This window comes from Centropristis striata, chromosome 1, assembly GCF_030273125.1.
Source record: "Centropristis striata isolate RG_2023a ecotype Rhode Island chromosome 1, C.striata_1.0, whole genome shotgun sequence".
NCBI lineage: Eukaryota > Metazoa > Chordata > Actinopteri > Perciformes > Serranidae > Centropristis > Centropristis striata.
In genome coordinates this window covers 4146893-4167207 of record NC_081517.1, presented here as the reverse complement: position 1 = coordinate 4167207, position 20315 = coordinate 4146893, and the positions used below count along the sequence as shown (strand labels likewise).

Here is a 20315-nt window from a genome sequence, read left to right as displayed (position 1 = left end):
CTGCAGAAGGCAGAGGAAGTTTAGAATTTGGTCTTTTTTTGTTACAACTTCGGGGGATATTTGAGCATCCAGACTCAGATAAGGTGTTTGTTGTGCACCAAATTAGCAGACGTATCAGGATCGCAAGTGTAGTTAGCAACTATTAGCTTGTTAGCTTGTAACTGGCAGCGCCCAGTGCACAACACAAGAGCTATTTCTCTCTCCGGCCGCCCACCGAAACTGCTCGTGCTATGTTGACCAGGGAAAGAGCAGTGCTAGCTAACCACAGAGCTCTTCACCCGGCTCCCAATCTGCAGAATGCAGAGAAAGTTTAGCATTTGGTCTTTTTTTGTTAGAATTTCGGGGGATATTTGAGCCTCCAGACTCAGATGAAGAGTTTGTTGTGCACCAAAATAGCAGACGTATCAGGATCGCAAGTGTAGTTAGCAACTATTAGCTTGTTAGCTTGTAATCGGCAGCGCCCAGTGTTGTGCACATGTTCTGTAAGTGTTTTCAACAGCTGCAATCAATAAGAGCTACCACAACACAGTCACACGATAAATCACTGTGTCTGAGTATCTTTTGCATAAGTTTACAATGCACATTTGCGTTTATTAGCTTACAAGTTCAAATAGGGTTATGACTATACTGTATCAAAGCCCTATTTCTATGTTTGAATATCCCTGGAAAGTAGTGAATGAAACAAATCAAAGCAAACAGGTTTTTACGCTGTCAACATGATTTTTTTACTGTGTTTTTTCATTTACTGTGGTATTATGTGACTTTCATTGTGAAACTTAAACCAATGGCCGTGAGTGCTGCTGTGGCTGCTGGCCGACTGGTCTGCGCAAAGTAGCTTGGGTTGCACAACAGTGCTCAGCTTGCGGCCGGGCTGCCCTCACACTTGGCCAGCGGCTCCCTTATTGTGGTCCGACAGCATTTCTGCCATTTAGAGCCTCCTCTCCCTCTACGCCTGTCCTCCTTACAGGAGCACAGAAGGCTGTGGTCTTGTCTAAGTTTCCCGCTCACAGCTCCACGACCGTAATTAACACTTCCACTGATTCTGTGCTGTGCATCAACAACAACATTCCAGTCTGGCTAGTGGGATTGTGCAGCGGGTGGCGGGGTCAGCCATGACCTGTTTTCACTGCTGCCAGCTTCTGTTGTTGTTTGGTTGTCTGAGTCACAAATCATTGAAAATAGGACAATGAAGGTGATATCTGAGGTGTTAACCAAGGACTTGTTTATACAGTAATATATATCTATCTAGAATGTGGTGGTAGTTTTGTTTTTGCCACAATCTGCTAAAGCCATGTTTCTTTAAATCATCATGCCAGGGAAATATAATCTCTTCCTCTTAAATCTCCAAATTGCATTGGATACTTCGAACCCCCCAAAACCACAATAAAACCTATTTTTACTCAAGCCTGGACTGCAGTCCATCCAGGTAATTTCAGTCCGTGCTGAGGTTTGGAAATATTGGCTGCAGCTTCCTTAATACAGCGCATGCAATGCCTTTTGGTTTGTGGGACTCTGAGCGCTGAAAAAGTTATATTTAAAAAACTCAACAACAACAACATCACTCTTTCCAAATATAACGACACAGTTACTTGAGATAGTGACCCACATATAAACGCTTTTATTGAGAGCTTTTTGTTGTCTCAGCGCAACTCCCTGATTTCTATATTTATACAAACTATACACAAGAGCATTTGTGGGTTATCTTATTATTTTGAGTGCTGTCTGCACCACAAACCAAATACCCCTGAGCTTCATGGTTCTTGGTTGACATGCAGCTAATATCTCCAAAATCTCACCGCAGTTGTTTATTGCCAGATTGCACTCATGGCGAGAGCAGTTTTAGGTGTTGGTGCACTCTTCCTGTAAGTCTTACCTGAGCACCTGGGGGATGGCGAACATGAAGGCGTCGTGGCATATGATACACAGGGTACCGGTCAGAAAGTATGGACCGAACTTGCGTGCAAGTGTCCTGAGCAGGAAGAAGCCAGAGCTCTGCTCCTTCTGCAGCTTCCTGAGGAGCTGAGCCTGGTCTGGCAGTCTGCTCCCCAGCGCCACACCCGACTCTAAGGCCTTCTCCTGCCTGCCAGAGGGGGAGAGAACGCAAACAGTTACAGACAAGACATCTGTGTCAAGAGATGCACAACATGATGCTGGCGCCTTTCAAGTCTTTAATGTAAAACAGACGGTAAAGCAAACCCTGTTGTTATTCCTACCATCACTGATGACCTCAAGAATTTCAGCAGCAGTAAAAAGCATTATTCACTGACATAATTATTGGACTTAACGAGGGATCTTCAAAGCGCTGCATCATGTTAACAAGCTTTGACACTGCGCTCTTGTGTTGACATTATGGTTCTGTATGTCCTTAAGGGACTCCTTTGGACCTATTTTTGGTGAAAAGATGTCCTGAATTTCAATTTACCGCAATCATGGCTTAGTCAGGCTCTGCTTGGGTCATTAATTCCGTCAGCACCATGCTGACGTTTGACTGCTTTGCAATAAAATGGAATTGATTCTTTGGCTGTTAAAATGTGACAATGGCAAGGCAGTATATGGTGGATCACTGGCCTGTGTGTCCAAACAGCCAACAAGACAACACGCCATGTCCTGCATGTCTTTTCTCTGTGCAGATTGATATAAAATATTATGGAGGTTTGGCAGCCAATCACTATGCTTATTAAAGGGGCAGATTTTATGCATAAATGTACATTTATTCATCATGAGAGCTACTACATACATTCATGGAAAAATTATTAGACCACCCTTGTTTTCTCCTTGCTTTCTTGTTCATTTTAATGCCTGGTACAACTAAAGGTGCATTTGTTTGGACAAATATAATGATAACAACAAAAATAGCTCATAAGAGTTTAATTTAAGAGCTGATATCTAGACATTTTCCATGGTTTTCTTGATAGTGAGTTTGGTTATTATCAAGAAAACCATGGAAAATGTCTAGATATCCGCTCTTAAATTAAACTCTTATGAGCTATTTTTGTTGTTATCATTATATTTGTCCAAAAAATGCACCTTTAGTTGTAGAAGGCATTAAAATGAAGAAGAAATCGAAGAAAACAAGGGTCTAATATCTGTTTCCATGACTGTATCATATGAAAACAACAGGTTCAGTTCTATATATAATGCTTTCTGTGACTCTAGATGGATTTCCAATAACACTAGAAAAGTGCAATTAGTAGAGTTCCGACTACCAGGTGTGTATTTCTCTCCTTTCCCAAACAAAGAGTTGAAATTCACTCAATGTCCCGCTCGGCTCCCTTACAGTCAAAGTATGCTGTTTGTTGCATTCTGGGACATGTATGGTTTTGAATTTATGACCAAATACCTGAAAAACTGTTGACATTCCAATTAGCCTCAGCTAAACTTTGTGTTTTGTGCTACTTGGGTAATGTTAGCATGGTAATACGCTCAACTAAGCAAGTTAAGTGTGTTTCCCAGTTGAATATCCTGTTACCACACATTATACCTATTGTGTTCAGGTGAAGTTGGACCCATTTCAAGTTCAAATATCTCATAAATCTGTTCCCCCTTACTCTAACTCTAACAAATTAGGCCATTACAGAGCTGGGGATGATATTTTCCAGGTTCCCAAACTGTCTTTTGAGAGTCTCCCACCATTATGAAAGTTCAATACTAAATTGCTGAGGCAAAACTGTCAATAATTAGTTGTTCTCACTTTTTAAGTTTGGCACATTCATCTGTCCAGTCTTCTTCCAGCTCAGAGATGATCTTGCGTGACGTGTCTTCCTCCCTCAGGGTCCACAGGTCCTCTGCTGCCAGTGGGGTGCGATATCCCTTCACAACAAGCCTGAGGTGGATGATTCATACACATTATCGTCAACAAAACACACATATTATTGTAAACAAGTACAAACTGTCGCTGTAGTGAGTCAGCCGAAGCCAAAAAATGAGGGGTTTTGAAGAACCATCTTACCCAGTGAACCACCAGAAGAGAATCTTTGACAGGAAAGAGGCATCCTTTACTGGACAGGGATTCTGCAACAGATTAAAGACCAGACTTACTGTTGTTTTCGCAGTAAATCTCTCACCACTTTAAGGCCTTCGAGACATACACAGCTTCACAGAAGCCACCGGTTGATGGTTGAATGGTGCACTTGTGAGGAGTGTTTAAGAATGCTAATGTGTGTAAACAGCACTGTACAGTCAGGTGGTCCATTGTGGGGAGCAGAGGTTATGAACTCCCACAGGGTAGAATAAATAGAGTTCAGTGTTAGCGCGAGTGAAAATGACGTGTTGCGTTCGAGCGCAGACAGGGCGGAAATGTATCATCACAAACTGTCCAACGAGTGGATACCCACACACGCAGACACACAGAAAGTTTGTCCTCTCACGCATTCTTTATGGCATCTCTCCACCCTGCCACCCCCTCACCAGGGTGTTTGCTCTCTTCATTACTCCTCGTCCCCTCGCTTCCTCTCTTCCTGTGAGTAACTCTAACCAGAGCGTGGTGCGGAGAGGAGGAGGAGGTGGAGGAAGACGACGAGGACACACCAAGGAGCAACCAATGGGTGTGTCCACCACGCCAGACTGCGGCTTCTGCACCCTCAGCCTCCTCACTACCGGCCAAAGAGTTTCTTAGGGACTTTTCCAGCTATTTTGATTGTTCGTTACCGGGGAAATATTACGTCACACGTCTGTTTGATTGATTAGAAGCTAATTTTCATTCACCTGTCAGTTCTTTCCGGAAACAACATGCTATTAGAAGCCTGATTTAGTGTTGCCAGGCTCATGTTTGATGGCATAGTGAGATGTGTATTGAGTAACGGCTGTGTTGCTGTGTGGTCGTGATGTTATCCAACGATGGAGCGAGTGATTCGCGTTCATGGTATGCAGGAGAACAACGACAAACACACATTCACACTCCCCTCATAAGGAGCAAAAGTGAGAGTGGAAGGAGGGAGGGAGGGAGGTGAATCACATCATTTCCTCCAAAAGGGAAAAATGTCTCGACAACAAAAGTTGAAAACCACAAGATAGCTTCTCAGGCATTTTCTTTTCTGTGTATTGGACTTTTTTTGACGGAAGTGGGATACATTCTTCTCTGCCTACCTTTTCCAAGACGGTTTTTCCCTCTGGAGGCTGGTCAGCAAAACAACACAGGATTAGCTGGAACAGTTGGATAGAGAAGTAGGAGAAGAAGGCGAGGTATCGCACGATGTCCGAGGCAATGCCCTGAGGAATAAGAAAAGCACAGATTAGGGAGGTTACTGCAGGGCTGAAAAACAATAGTCAGAGTTCCTTCGGTTCATTCATTTAAAGCTATTCCAGACACGTTTTGCAAATTAATTTAAGCCAGGAATAAATTAATTTTGTGGCCCTGCACATGCCACAGTAAAATAACTTGAAATCAAGACGTAAAGTTTTCAACAGGATCAAAATGTCTTTTGCTTGTTTAATCTCTTTCAGCATAGCAAATCACACAACATCCTGTGGTATACAGTGTAATTTATCTTTATGGCGGCTTTGTTTGCAGTTTCACAACAACATGAGAATTCATTACATGGTTTTCCCCCATGCTTACACATTGTATAGTAGAGGATATGGTTTATACACCAAGATCACAGACACAATAAAGAGTATTTTGGACCTTTAAGCTAAATCAGAGTGAAAACCAAAAGTCTTTAATGGTGTACTTTATATAAATGAAGCGATAGTTAAAGCTGCCTCTCAGTCACGCTAAGAGCCTGTATCTGTAAATAGGGAGATTGTGGTTTTACAAACCAGCGCCCTGACATTCAATCAAGGGAGCAGCTGCGATATTAACCACTCAGAGACTTTTGTGAAATGTAGGACTCGTATGTTATTCTTGACGTACAGAAATTGTGGGGTTTGGCAGAGGCATTGTTTACTACTGGGTCAGGGCCACTGCCACAGCCAGTCTGTTATGCAGCAATATGGGTATGCATGAAAGTCAGAGCCATGGTAAACAGTAAAACGACTTTCTCTGAAAAGTGTGGTGCTGTGCCCAGAAAGGAGATACAAAGGGGCCAAATGGATCCGGCCACACTGTGAAAAACAGGGTCAGATTGGTCGGAGAGTGGGTGGGGAAAATGTAGGTCAAGCGTCTAAAAATGGCCAAGGGTCCACAAACACGAACCCAGTCAACTTGAGCCATCAACACTGTAATGTGAATTAGGCACTTTCTTTATAAATATTTAGAAAATGTGTCAGTACAATAGCTAAATGGGAGCCGGGACAGTAGACAGGGAAAACATTTTTGTTCTTGTTATATCTATATACAAGATAAACATACCATTTTACCACTGTTTCAGACGAAGAAAATGATCCTGCAACAGTATAGGTATCAGAAGCTATAGGAAAACATTCTCCAAGACATACTGACACATATATCCTATAAAAAAACACCTATCAAATACAGACTGAGGGCAATTAAATCCTGCCTACACCGGAGGGAAAAACTATACAACGCTTTCTCTTGAGTTTGTATTGAAAGAAGGGGCCTCCTTGTCAATTCGATCTACAGAAAAATGTCTAAAAGCTGCTGTGTGGTGGGATGCAATAGAGTAAAAAACCCGTATGTTTTTCATTAGCAATTGAACCTAAAACTAAGCCTTGGATAAATAAAAGGCTGTATTGTGTGCCTTAGCTAGCTAACATTACCTTCCTAACAGCTAACGTATCGTCTCTGGAAGATAAAGGAACTAAAAACTCCTTTGACATGCTTTAATCTAATGTCTTTAGCTAGCTACAGGCATTTGGTTAGCGTTTCAGCTTGGCTACATGTTGTTTTGCCAATATTGACCCGATGGTTCATGGACATGTTCAGAGTACGACCTGTTTTACTCTGAGTTAGCAGCCGCTAAGCTTAGTTTAGCACAAAGACTGGAAACAGTTCATTTTGTAGATTTTGTATCCCATATGTTTGTCTTTTACTCTGTATTATTGTACATATTTGTATTTCGATTAAACAAATGAGATATGGTTCCTTGGCGAGCTATTAATTGGATTTTGTCATGTTTGGACAGAGCAGGCTGACTGTTTCACTCTATTTCAAGTCTTTGAACTAAAGTAAGCTAATTAGCTTATGTAGCTAGCTAGATGTTAGCTACAAGACAGTGGACGCATTCATCTAACTCTTGGCAAGAAATTGAATATACATGTTTCCCCCAAATGTTGAACTAATGCTTTTCATTTACGTTTGCTTTTGAGTGAAAGTTAATGATAACATCCTATGTTTTATTGGTTTTAGGGTGCAGTGAACTAGCCCTTCTCCATCTTATAAACTTTTGAAACATTTTTGTAGTCTTCATTGTCTCCATCTTTGAATGTATCTTCTACCAATCTGACACTGCAGTAAACCATTTCATTTCAGTTTACATTGTGTATAATGGTAGATTTCACTCCCATGACCAAGCAAAAGATGCAGGATGGTTTTGATTGATGAACCCATTTGGATTTGCCAATCAAGAGATATATGATAGGCTGGAGGAATATATGGGCGGTCACGTGTGTAACCTATCTGCACGCGTGTGGTTGAATGAAATGAAAACATCTGTGTCTTAATTCTAAATGGCATCACATTATGTGCGGATGCATAGATTTCCATCTGGCTGTGTTTACAGCAGTGTAGGCCCATAAACACAGCGCTGACGTTCCTCTGGTCTGACCCAGGGCTGCCATGTCTCACCAGCATTTATCCCAGGGCCATCATTACTCTCCCCCAAGCAGTGTGGGAATGTCACACTGAAGACGATAAAACAGAAATATGGATGTGTGTGTGTTTGTGTGTTTTTATAGAAATGCAAATGCGACTGCCCCACGGCTGCGTGGGCTTAAATAGAAACTTAAACCCGTACGACAATGATTGCAGTGTCTGACACGAGACACAGGAAGAAAAGGGAAAACTTAAACACACACAGGCTTGACCAGAATTGGCAGTGTCATCCTCCAACACTTGGTTAACTTTGGGTTACCTTGGTTGAAATTGGGGGGATGAAACAGAAACTCTTTGCTGACATAGGGTATCTCAAGCTGTGCTGCTGGAGTCTTGTGTCTAGACTTTGGATAGCAGTAGACCTGATTAGATATCCCTGAATGGTGCTTTGACACTGCGAGTTCATTGAGTTCAAACGTGACAAACACATTCACTTTTACTCAACTCTCTATTTTCAACGTGGAGAGTTTTTGGATGATATAGCATTGGATATAATCATGCCTTGCTATAGTACACACAAACTAAAATAATGCTCCTTGACTTATCCCAACCCATTATCTTAAAGTCACTTCCAAAATCGTGACTAGAAGAATGTCCATGCATGGGCCTAATTATACAGCTAATTGGCCAATATGTTACAATAAAATGTGCTTAACTAGTTTGTCATTAGGGATAGGTGCTGTAAATTGATTTTCCATGGGTTATCTAGTCCAGTGGTTCCCAACCTTTTTCTTGAAGGACCCACATTTTTACCATTGTAAACTTTGGCGACCCCCCCATTGTCCATTGCTTCTATGAAGCCGAACTCAGTGTAACTTTCGTGGTACCCTCTCTTTTTCTTTTTGAGATATTCAGCATTTTCGTCTCCCTGATGCTTCGCCATTTTTCCATTAGCTCTGTGTTTCTGTTGCTAGGTGAGGTTACCGCTAGGTGAGGTTACCGCCAGGTGAGGTTACCGTTAGGTGAGGTTACCGCCAGGTGAGGTTACCGTTAGGTGAGGTTACCACTAGGTGAGGTTACCTCTGTGTATACTGCAGGAGGGATGTTACACATGTCCTTATTCTCGCGATATAGCCTTTATTTTTAAACTTTTCTATAGTGATTTTTCTATTTAAATAAATGAAACATTTAATGTAGCCATTATTTAGTAGTTTTTGTCCCACTAATGAATTAAATGCTGACTCATCTATATTTAACACATTAGATTTATTACATCCCTTAAAATCAAGTTCCCCCCTGTTGGGAATCACTGATCTAGTCCACATAATAGTACAAGGCTTAATTTATCTTTGCTAATAATATGTTGGATCCATGTTTCCCCCCTTGGGGTCGCGGACCCACTGTTGAAGACCCAGGAGCTAGAGACATACCTCATCCATGGCCAGCTGGATCTTCGCTCTGAGAGGCACCAGGGAACAGACAACAGCCAGGACCCAGAACAGGAAGAGGAATACAGAGGAACGACAACCTCTTATTCTTTCCAACTGGATGATGCATAAGGCCAAGATCTAGACAGAGACAAAGAGAGACTTAATGTAAGAATTCACGTGTTGTTCTTACAGCACAGGACAGGAAACAACTCTATCCCTGAGAGCCAGGAAGTTCACAAATCTGTGATGCCACGTTTAAGAACAGCCTGAAACGACTCAACAACGACAGGGAAATGTGGTTGAACTGAACTAAAAAATATCTGATTTACTTAACCAGTTACCATTCAAGGTCCTTTTTTTGGAGGATTGGTGGTTGTGTTTAGGGGGAGATAGCAGGTCAACAATAAATGCCACATAGAGGTTGTGACATCATCTTAAAGCTGGGAACCTGAAGATTAATTTGATTAGATTTCGTCTCCAGTAAGTGTGTCAAATCTAAAGCAGCGCCACCCAGTGATGAGGATGAATGGTTGCATGCACCCATACCTATTCATTCTTATGCATTTCCTTGGCCATAACTGTTAACCAGTTACCATTCAAGGTCCTTTTTTTGGAGAATTGGTGGTTGTGTTTAGGGGGAGATAGCAGGTCAACAATAAATGCCACATAGAAGTGGTGACATCAGCTGAAAGATGGGATTAATTTGATGCGTGTGAAGTTGTTCTGGTCAAAAATATCTGATAAATTGACTTATATTAATGTTATGAACCCCTTATACACCTGAATAGGTTTAAATAAATAAATAAATATGTCCCTTTGAAGTCCATTTCCATGTTCAACTATGTCCCATGAGTTGTTGCAACAGTTTTGGGGTTGATACCATTTGTTTCACATAGTTTTTGCTGATTAATGCAATTTTATTCATACCGAGGATGGATAAATATGGTCAGAAGTAACCTCCAGAATATTACATCAATATGTCAAGACCTTTGGAACAACATAGTAGAATCCATGCTGAGATATGGGTTCAAAAACTTTGACCATTTTGGAGATTTCTGTATTTTCAACGATTGGATGACGAGCACTTCTGTTCTTCAAAGTGCTGAGCGGGATTTTAACAGGTTAACAGTGAGCTTTACAACATAGTGACAGTATCAGTTCTCAACTTCAAACCAAACCATTTTCTTTTTAGTGCTGAATTGAGTTGCTCTGGGAAAAACTTCTTTCATTGCTGCCATCCACTTGAATTCAGTATTAAGTGCAAATGTTAATGTTCTCAACACAGCATAGAGTATATAATCACATTTAGTCTGATCTAATGCAGCTGATGGTGGTTTTTAGAAAGAACTCGGGTTTCTGGGATTTCCCTGGCCGCAGACGCAGATGTGATCTGGCTGACTTCCGCCTATAATAAAATGACACATATATGGTGTGCCGCATGCCCTGAACACATTGCTTGCTGCTTTTATATACTTTGCTTTAAAGAAAAAAAATATATAGGGTGACGTTTTCTCAAAAATTCTCCTGATTCAGTGTTTGGACGCTGCTGTCTGTCTGTCTGTCCTCAGAGCAGTCTTGCATTTGCCGTTGAAGCACTATAATTGGTCTCTCTCTGCGTGGTTGGCCAAGTGAGACGTCACTTTGTCATGCCAGCTCATCACCAAGTGGGGAGAAAGCGGGTTTAGGTTTCATAATGAATACCACATTGGTTTCTTTGGGATGAGCCACAGTACTGTCCTGTTATAAACTATAGCTGCCTGGTGATTATATAAGTTTTCACATCAACAACCTTATACATTTTATGGTTGGATGTATACAGATTTCTGTGTGGCGGCCAACATCTTTATGAGCTCTGGTGGATATAAATAAACAACATACTGGGTCTCATTTACTTGCTGTGGTGACACACTGATTATTTATTCTTTTCTTCATTTATTTTCCCCACACAGTGCTTACTTGCCAGTCTATTGAAGGATGAAGACAGACATATAGACTCTTACAGTCATACCTATGGGGAATTTAGAGTGTCCAGTCCATGTTGGAGCCAAAAGTACACCTATAGAAGGGATGTGAGCACGTGCCAACTCAAAACACGTGAATGTCCAAGATATCGATGTGCTTTAGAGGTGAAAATACTTCACGTACTAGTAACTAGTAGCTTTTTAATTTCATACTTTTACTAGTTTTCAACACAACTGCATAAATTGATTTTGGACACTTGGCTGGCTCACATCAAGCTGTAAAGAAAATATGACTTATCTCCTTATAAAGTTTATATTGTGAAAATGCAAACTCATTTAGACATGCAGACGTGAAGCAACGCTAGCATTCCTTTGAAATCAAGTGTCTGCCCACCTGATGAATTTATGTCCAATATTCACTTTTCTTTTACCTCTAATTTGGTCTCCACTAACTCTGAAAAAAAATGTCTTTTAAGCATTTAAATGCTCCACTATGTTCTCCAGCTTATTGCTTATTTTGTCTGCCTGCTGTTCGGCACTGGCCATGTAGCACACAGTGGGTTTTTAAGGGTTTTATTCTCTCCTAGAAACAGCTGCCTCTGTGTCTGGAAATGAGATTTGGGGCCATAAAAACCAACACAATGTATTGGAAGATGCTAAAAAAACCAAAACAACAGGAACTGCAGAGCTAGGTGATAATTCTCTGTGGGTTCATCACTATGTGAAATATCTTTTACAACATTTACGTCATTTGGTCCTTTGTGAATTTAAAAAATATTGACGACTGCAGATCTAAGTAGTATTTTAAGTCATCAACAACACATACTTTTTTTAAAACCAGGTTTTGATCAACTCAAGCCTTCTATGGGACCAGGGGCATAGCAACATGCTGTAAACAGCTCAAACCAGCCAACAATTGGTACATCATTTGGGTTGGGATAGTTGCAAAGAAAAAGGTAAAGGTAAAAACAAACATAGGGTGGGAATTCGGCATAAACAGCATTACTCATCTTGAAACCTATTTTTTTGTTGTTGTTTTATACCGGAGTTCACAGAATGAATGTTCAGCTGATCATCTTCTACATTTGAATCCATCCCATAAGAATCTGGGCAGCTCTATTGCAAAATCAAGGGCCCCACCAATTCCACGTAGCTATTGAATTAAAGAAATAGTCCAATAGAAGAATCTTTACTCAATTATATTAGATTTCGTTAAGGAACATTGTAGTGGTAGTATGAAAGAACAACCCCCACGTGATAATCTTATCGTGGTAACTATGGCGATATTTCTTTGGCACTATTGAGTTGTTGTCTCAATCAGAGAGACTAAGGGGAAATGCTAAAAGTATTTTTAGATCCTGGAAGATTTGTGGCTTTGGAGAAATCATTTGAGGCTTGAGGGCCGGAAGCAACCCCACCGCTCCGCCCCGTATAGGACTGCATATCTCCCAGCCTCCACCTCAGTCAGCACCACCAGCCCACGGTAAGAACGTTATGTCCTCCACTGCTGGTACTTTACGTACTAAACTGATGAGGTTGAGGCTTCATCAACCTCAAACCAAACCTTAACATAAGTGAGGGGGATCGTAAAGCTGACCTTGGTTGAGCATCTGAGGGCAATAAGGACCCTCCTATTCCTAGCCTTCCGCCCTGACTTGCCATATTGCTGCAAACCATCAGCCCATCTGTTTGTAGAAGTCAGTGGGTGGAACTAAGTCCATCACTGAGCCCCGGATCAAAACCCTGCCTTATAATTACATGGGAAGTGTGCTGTGCTTGGGGAAGGAAAAGGACTTTTACATCATGGTATTGCTGATTATAGTCAGTGTCATGTGTGTGCTTTTCATCAATAGTGACCGCGACTTGTACGAGGGCTGAAAACTGTTCCCATGCGTTAAGTTGAGTTTAAGGGCAACAAAACAAGTCGGTCAGAGCAACAAGAGCACAGTGTTCCAGGCTGTACGCAGGCAACCGGTGGTGGTGGTGGTGGGTGGCTACAATCGGCATCAAGAAAATGATATCCTTTAATAAAGATAGGTCTGGGAAGTAGATTTAAAAATTGGTGACAAGCGCTTCATCTGATATAGTAGATGCTTGTTGTCTGGCCCCTTTGCTCTGATTAATTATACCCTCAAAATAAATTACCTTTTTTGAAATGTATCCCTTGATACAAGAGACGTCTCAGTGTATTTTTGCTATTTACTCAGGAGTCTGAGAAGACCACAGGTGGGCAAGGCTGTCTGACTTAGAGGGACCTGAGAGGAAGCATTGTGAGTAAAAGTATACGGTTCTGACGGTCAGCTTTAGAGGCTCACTGGGCAACAGCAGCCCTTCCTATCCGGACTCAGCACTAGGCAGTGTGCTGCATTGTTATTCCGACATCACTCCTGCTCAGCATAAACAGCATTTTAAATTGGTCGTGCCACCCATGCTGCCAGCTGCACCCTCTTCTGTTTGCTCCTACTCAGTTAAGTATCATTTAAAATCTGCAGAAAATGAGTGGGATCGATGTTCAGAGAAACAGTCAGGGTTGTTTCCATCAACACGAGCCACTGAAAAACATTTCTCTGATTGCCACCTTATCTTCCATAATTTATGTTCTGTAGCCCACCCTACATGGCGTATAGTTAGGCTCAAGATGTTTGAAAGGGCGAAGAGACAAACAACATCTGTAAAGATTAAAGATCTCATCTAGACTTCATAAATGTACACAGGTCTTGCTCTGATTTGGATCGAAACATTGGGGCTGTTTCTCCGCAGACCTGAGCGAATCAATGTGCACAAAACCTCAGATTCTCACTCCGAAATAAACTCAATGAATGTTTTGTTCTTTATCTTTTCTTCCTTTCTGCATTGCAATTAAACACGTTGCACCTTACTGTAAATACAGTTTTGGTCAGAACAATGGCGCTCAAAGAAGGAGTTGGCGTCAAAGCTTCCAGTCCAACAGCACACCTGTAGCCTATATAAAGACCGGACGTCTCTGTGTAATTAGGTTTAACATAGGCTACAATTGTGTTCCATCACTTTTGTATTCGGTGGTTTTGATGGGTTGGAAGAGATGCAAATGAGTCATTTGCATGCAACTAAATGTGAATGAATAACTTGATTCAATAAACTAGTAGACGAGCACTGACCATCCACCTTAAGTTTATTATTATATTATTATTATTACATTTATGTTGTATATTTTAACTCTATTTTATTTAATCTAATTTTGTGAGATTTTTTAATTTTTGATTTTTTAATAATTATTATTAACAAAGCTTTTGAATTTTTTTTATTGTATTTTATTGTCATTTTTATTCTTGTTTTTTTTCTTTTTATGTAATTATTTAATCTTTTGTCTTTACTTACTAAATATACATATTTATTACATTTTCATAATTTTAATTGGTTTTCATTTATTTCCTAAAACCTTCTGAAATACTTTGATCTATATACATTCTTTCTTTATGACATATGGTCTCTTACTTGCACAGCACATTTGTTAGTGTATTGAAACTTTGCACATACGTAGGCACACTGATTCCACATCAAATATTAACTGATGTCACTACACATGTACTCTGCACCCTGATGAGTGCTGCTCAAATACTGGCGGCGTTTGCAGGGAACTGTAATATTTGCATTGCCTGCAACACTATAAATCTAACCCTGGTTGGGCAACTTTGCACCTCAGTGTCTGGCCAACATACAGTATAGACTATATATTCTTTCATTTGTCTGCACGTCCACATGTGAGCCAGCAGGACTGTTCCCAAAACTTCTCTGTTACCCCGAGCAACACAGGAGGGATGTCAGATGTGCGATTTGAGCTACAAATCAGCTGCATTGCTCAATAGTTAAAGTGTTTTCCATACACACCCAATGTGGATGCACTGGGACTGTGTAAAACTAATGCACAATTACATGATTCCTTGGCGTGTTGTGCTTGTACCTTCTCATTTCATTACCTCTTAAAGTTTTATCAGGGATAAACAACAGGGCATATTCCATTTGCTTATCACTTGGGACTTGTGAAACAGCAAGCTATTTCAGTTATTCATGAACTGTCAACAGTTTTACACTTTCCAAGGGTTTAACAATTATTTCATGATTAGATTTCAGAGGTATGAATGAAATGCACAACTGGGATCGCCTCCAGCCCCCTGCAACCTGAGTTTGGATAAGCGGTTAAGAATAATGAGGATGAAGACGAGGAATGAAATGGACCTTTTTGTTTTCTGGTAAACCTTAAACCATACATGCATTAGTTGTTTTCAAGTTGATGAGCCCAGAAAACTGAAATGTCAAATGTCTGGCGTTCTCTTTTTCCTTTTTTTTTTTTTAGAAAACTGTCTATACCAGCTTCATGCCAATATGTGCATTTAAAATGGACCTTGATTTAGAGCTCAAAATCACATACATTTATATGACTTCATTCTGTTAATTGTCTATTTTGATACATATTAAAGTGTAGGTACACTAAAGTACACTGTAAAAAAAAATCTGTTTAATTTACGGTAAAATACTGGCAGCTGTGGTTGCCAGAACATCACTGTAAAAAATACAGTGAGCGTATGTAAATGTAAATATCAGCAAAAACTGTAATTTATACAGAATAATCCCATTATTTTTAGGATAATTGTGTCATCATGGTATTTCTCCATTAACTTTACATGGAAATTTTATATTTTTACAGCAAAACTGTGTGTTTTCTACAGTTTATGGCGGTAGAATTTAAAGTTTTATACTATTCTTTCATTTACAGTAATTAAAAGTATCTACTACGGTGATGTACAATGTTTAATTTTACGAGCTATTTTTGATGCAATTTGACAGTTTTTTACTGTAATTTCCACAAACATTTTTTACAGTGTAAAACCAGGAAAGAGACAGTATTTACCACAGTCATGCTGCGTATGATGGGGCTGAGTAGGAAGACCATGTGCTGCTGGATCTCCTGGCTTCTCTCCAGCAGGATGTAGAAGAACTCAACAAAACCAAAGGAGGCCAGCAGGAAACCCAACACCTGAGGAGAGGAATAAAAGACTGAGTGGAGAAACTTTACAGTCCTTTACAAAAAACCTTCGACAGTAAATCGAAGGCTCGCCAAAGTCTGTGCAGAGTCTCACCATCTTGGCGGTGCAGAGGCAAGACATTCGGATGCGTCCACGATCATGGCAGTAGAGGTGAAGGCAGTAGAAAGGGGCCAGCAGCCACAGATAGATACAGGGCACCCACACCAGTACTGTGTTCTGGAAGCACTGGGTCAGGTCTGGGTTGGCTGTGTACCACGTACGGTTCCAGTCCTACAACAAAGACAAAGTCAGAAAGTTTAGATCAAGAGAATATGAGAGTCAAACTGTGAGTTTGAATCCATCATCAGACAGACAGAGCATGTGAGAGCCAGAGAATTCAGACTTGGTGGAGGTCCTACGTTTCATCCATCAAGGCGGTGGAGAGTGAAACCACAGCAAGTCAACAGAGAAAGTGTCTGTGCCCAATCCTGTGTGAGTGTGAGCTGGGAGAAGAGGGCTTCTTTTGCTAAAATGCTGAGTCTGTGTTGGGATTTTTTTCCTGACCACGTCTCTGGCTCGTTTCCTAATTTGAGGAGGACAATGTAAACTGTCAACACGTTAAAATGCGACGTCCAGGATTATACTAATAATGGAGCATATAAACAATAAAAGTCCAGGCAGACGAGGTGTGTTGGGCCCATGATGCCAAAAGTTTGAGATTATGTAACGGCAGCAGAGGTCGTCTTTTGGGTTAAGTGGCTTGTTGTTGTCTTGCTGCCCTTGTTTATCACCTCGCTGGCCTAATGAGGGGCAGGGTGTCTGGCTGTGCTAACGAGGCTGCCCTGCGGAGTCACCACAGGAAGTGGTTTTAAAGCTTCTAGCATGGCAGAGTAGTCTGGCCCTGCTGGTAGACTCCCAAGGGAGAAGAGAGAGAGGCCACAATTGGTGGCAGCTGCAGGGTCATTATGTAACTCAGCGCTGCAGATGAACCACGTCAGGTGAGACGCAACTTTAGTAGTTCTGCTGCTTACGGGAGGGAGGCATGTCTCAGCATGAATAGTGATTAATTCAAGTTTACCATCAATTGCTACTGTTCCCCACCTCTGGAGCCACAAGGGCCTGAATCATGGATGAGTGTTCAAACAGAGGTGGCACACATCTCACAAAAATTCCCACGTAGATTGGTATGAAACAGGTGGTTTAGATTATGAAACAAACACACCATACTGTGAGCACTGATGTACCAAAATCCATTGAAGTGATAAATCTCTCTCGGTGCGTGGGAGGCTACTTTCGCAGACCCTTCTGACTCCTGTGGTCAGTGGCAGGCAGATGAACAGAACACTGCAACTTGTCAAACTCTCTCCAAGGACTTTCTTGTGCATTTTGCTCACCATTTATCTGTTTCTCCCCCTTAGCTGAAGTGGTTGCAGTAAACTTACAGATGCCAACAGCTCGGGTACCGCAAGGGACCTATTTTTACCTGACAGACTCAGTGATGGGAAGCAGTGGAGACTTTTACTGTGCTGGGAATCTGCTGAATGTGCCTTTTTTAGGTCCTTTAGATCAGTCATACTCAAACTTTTTCAAGGAGCCCTTAATTGATAGAACATTTGGGTCCCATTTGATAAGATTTCACTTCAGGGACCTCCACACTGCAAAAAAGGTGTGTCTAAAAACAAGATAAAAACACTAAATCTGAGGGAAATTATCCTGCTGCATGGACAGATAATTTCACTTGACAATATTTCTTGAATTAAGATTGTTGAATCTAGTAATAAGCATGTTGAACACTTAAAAAAAAAGAAATGAACTCTTAAACAAGGTAAACTATCTAACACTTCTAAATCAAAGTTTTTTAATCTTGGCAAGAACCCAATCATTTGCAGTGCGTTTGAAAGGTTTTGGTTGTTAGATTTGATTCAGACCAGGATTCTATAGTTGTCAACTACAGCTGAGGAGAAAACAGTGGAGGAAATGAAACCTATGATCAGAGTAGTCCCTCTTATGACTTACTATGAGCTCACTTGTAGCCAAAATGAACTATTCTAACCCCTGGTTGAGAACCACGTCTCAAATCTTGCACTGGCTTGTGAGCAAAGCATGGTGTATAGAACTAAGGACACTGTCATTTTAGAGGGCATGGATCACTTTCTTGACAGTTTCACCTTGACTTTGATCTGTTTTTTTTTCCAAATTACAGGCCGGCTTCTTTTATATAGAAACAAACTAAATACTAGCTCCTAAATTGTCCTCGTTGAAACGTGTTACTGTATCAAACCTCTTCTGCTGAGCTGGACTGTGCATGCTCACTTTAGCATTAAATCCCCATCACTTCCCCGAGGCTATGACTAGTGAGAAAGCAGCAATGACGCTGTTCCAAAAGTATGTGAAAGGTTGATTACTACAGTGAATAACTGAAAGCATTTTGCAGCCAACACGAGACAAAAACATCTGTTAAAACACCCCCTGTGCTTTGTGATGGATGCGATGTGGCTGAGAACATCACGTCTGTACTTTGAACTTTCAGAGCTTTACTTTCACTTTCTCAACACACTTTGATGGCTATTGTTTTGAGGTTTTGCAGGAGAAAGGACCATAATGAGAAACAGAAACTCAGAGGGAGAGAGAGGGGGGGGGAAAGGAGGCAAGTTGGGAGCATTCAATAATTTTGGCATTAGAGTTGGATCGCGGCCATTTCGAGCCGGGATTCAGAATGTGGAGGTTTGCTTATATACAAGACTAAAAAGCCTTTCCAACAACAGCAAGTGGCTCAGTGTGACGCACCTCCACCTTCTCAGCATCTCGTTGTGCTGAATCACAGAGCGGAGAGACGGTGAACCCGACTCTGACACACATCAAAGCTAAACTCTGCCATTCACACTTGCTTTAGATAAGATTCCTAATGCACTCACATACGTACAGGCTGCAAACTGAGAAGGTCAGTGCATGTGACTTTCTTCCTGCAGTGCTGAGAGCTGCCAGCTTACATTTTAGGTGAACCCATTCCCTTTTTTTCCTCTCCTACACACAAGATTATCATCTTTTATTTCATTTTTTAGTACTAGACAGCACAAACCTGTTTAATGCTAACAAGTAGCACAGATAGTTTGCAAAAATTCACAAGAACAGCATGCTAATGTGGCTAATGCTAATTGCATTAAACACTCAATTGCATCAATGCTGAGGATTAAAGTAAAATAAGTTCAAGCCAAGAGCTGAAAATGATTGTTTTATGCATTTTGATTTACATAAATGACAGTGTGTGCTCATAGTACAGGCTTGGAAAGACAAAAGCAAACTTTTACATACATATTCATAAATTAATACGGGCTTATATAAAATGAGCAGGAATTTTGTGACAGCAAAAACTTGCCTGATGCACCCAAAATATAACTCTTTATAACCCAAACTGCATACGCTGCTACGTTAAAAGTTCTTGGCAAAAACCTGAAACAGTCCAGGGTCATTGAACTCATCACCAACTCACCCACAGAGGGTCCAGGCCGCTGAGTCTGCAAAAGGCATCCATCCACTCGCTTGCTCCTTCCTCCCTGATGCTCCACTTGTTGGGGTCGGTCAGCCCTGCTCCTCACACTGCCTAACACACACTCAGCACCAGTATGTGTGTGTGTGTATATGTGTGTAAAGTGTGGTGAAAGACTTCACTATGTGTGTCCTTATTAGACTTTCCCTCTCTAGCTAATCGCAGTAAGTCTTGTGTTTAGCTGGTTCCTGCCTGCCTGTCTGGGTGGCACGCTGTGTGTTTATTCGTGTGTGTGTGTGTGTGTGTGTTTGAGTGTGTCTGACTTTTTCCTCCCCTTTAATAAAACATCTTCTCTCAATGAAACTCTGTTTTCTGTCTTGCCTCGCTGTTTGAACTGCTGCTGCCCTGAGATCCTGTGTCTTTCTGACTCTCACTCCGTCTGCCTGCTGTTTATGAGTGTGTCTCCTTGTTGGGTGGGTGGAAATCTCTCTCTTTCTCTCCCTCCCTCTCTCTCTCTCTTTCTCTCTCTCTCTCTCTCTCTCTCTCACCCCTCTCTCCTCTCCCACATCTGCTGGACTTCGATCAAAACACCACAGCTACTCCCCTCAATGGGATGACAGTCCCACACCCAGACAACACTCCTCCCACTTTCACTGCCCCTTACCTCCTTTCTTACTCCTTCTCTCCCCCCCCTTCTTTCCCCACATCCCAAACCAGTCGTCTCACCACACAGTGTCTGTTTGTGCACATACATACCTTTTAAACTGAGACCAAATGCCATGC

General features: G+C 41.3%; 1 protein-coding gene across 1 annotated transcript in view; it reads right to left on the bottom strand.

Annotated features, from left to right (window-relative positions):
• The window catches only part of abcc6a (ATP-binding cassette, sub-family C (CFTR/MRP), member 6a), a 37051-nt gene extending 17041 nt beyond the window's left edge, over positions 1–20010 (bottom strand). The window contains exons 1-8 of the mRNA XM_059354543.1: positions 19536–20010; positions 16160–16336; positions 15931–16056; positions 9082–9219; positions 5086–5208; positions 3950–4011; positions 3692–3823; positions 1874–2080 (exon numbers count right to left, since the gene is read on the bottom strand). Coding sequence (XP_059210526.1) covers positions 1874–2080; positions 3692–3823; positions 3950–4011; positions 5086–5208; positions 9082–9219; positions 15931–16056; positions 16160–16336; positions 19536–19577 — 1007 coding nt within the window. The 5' untranslated portion in view covers positions 19578–20010. The remainder of the gene's footprint in view (positions 1–1873; positions 2081–3691; positions 3824–3949; positions 4012–5085; positions 5209–9081; positions 9220–15930; positions 16057–16159; positions 16337–19535) is intronic.
• Positions 20011–20315: the final 305 nt, after the last annotated feature.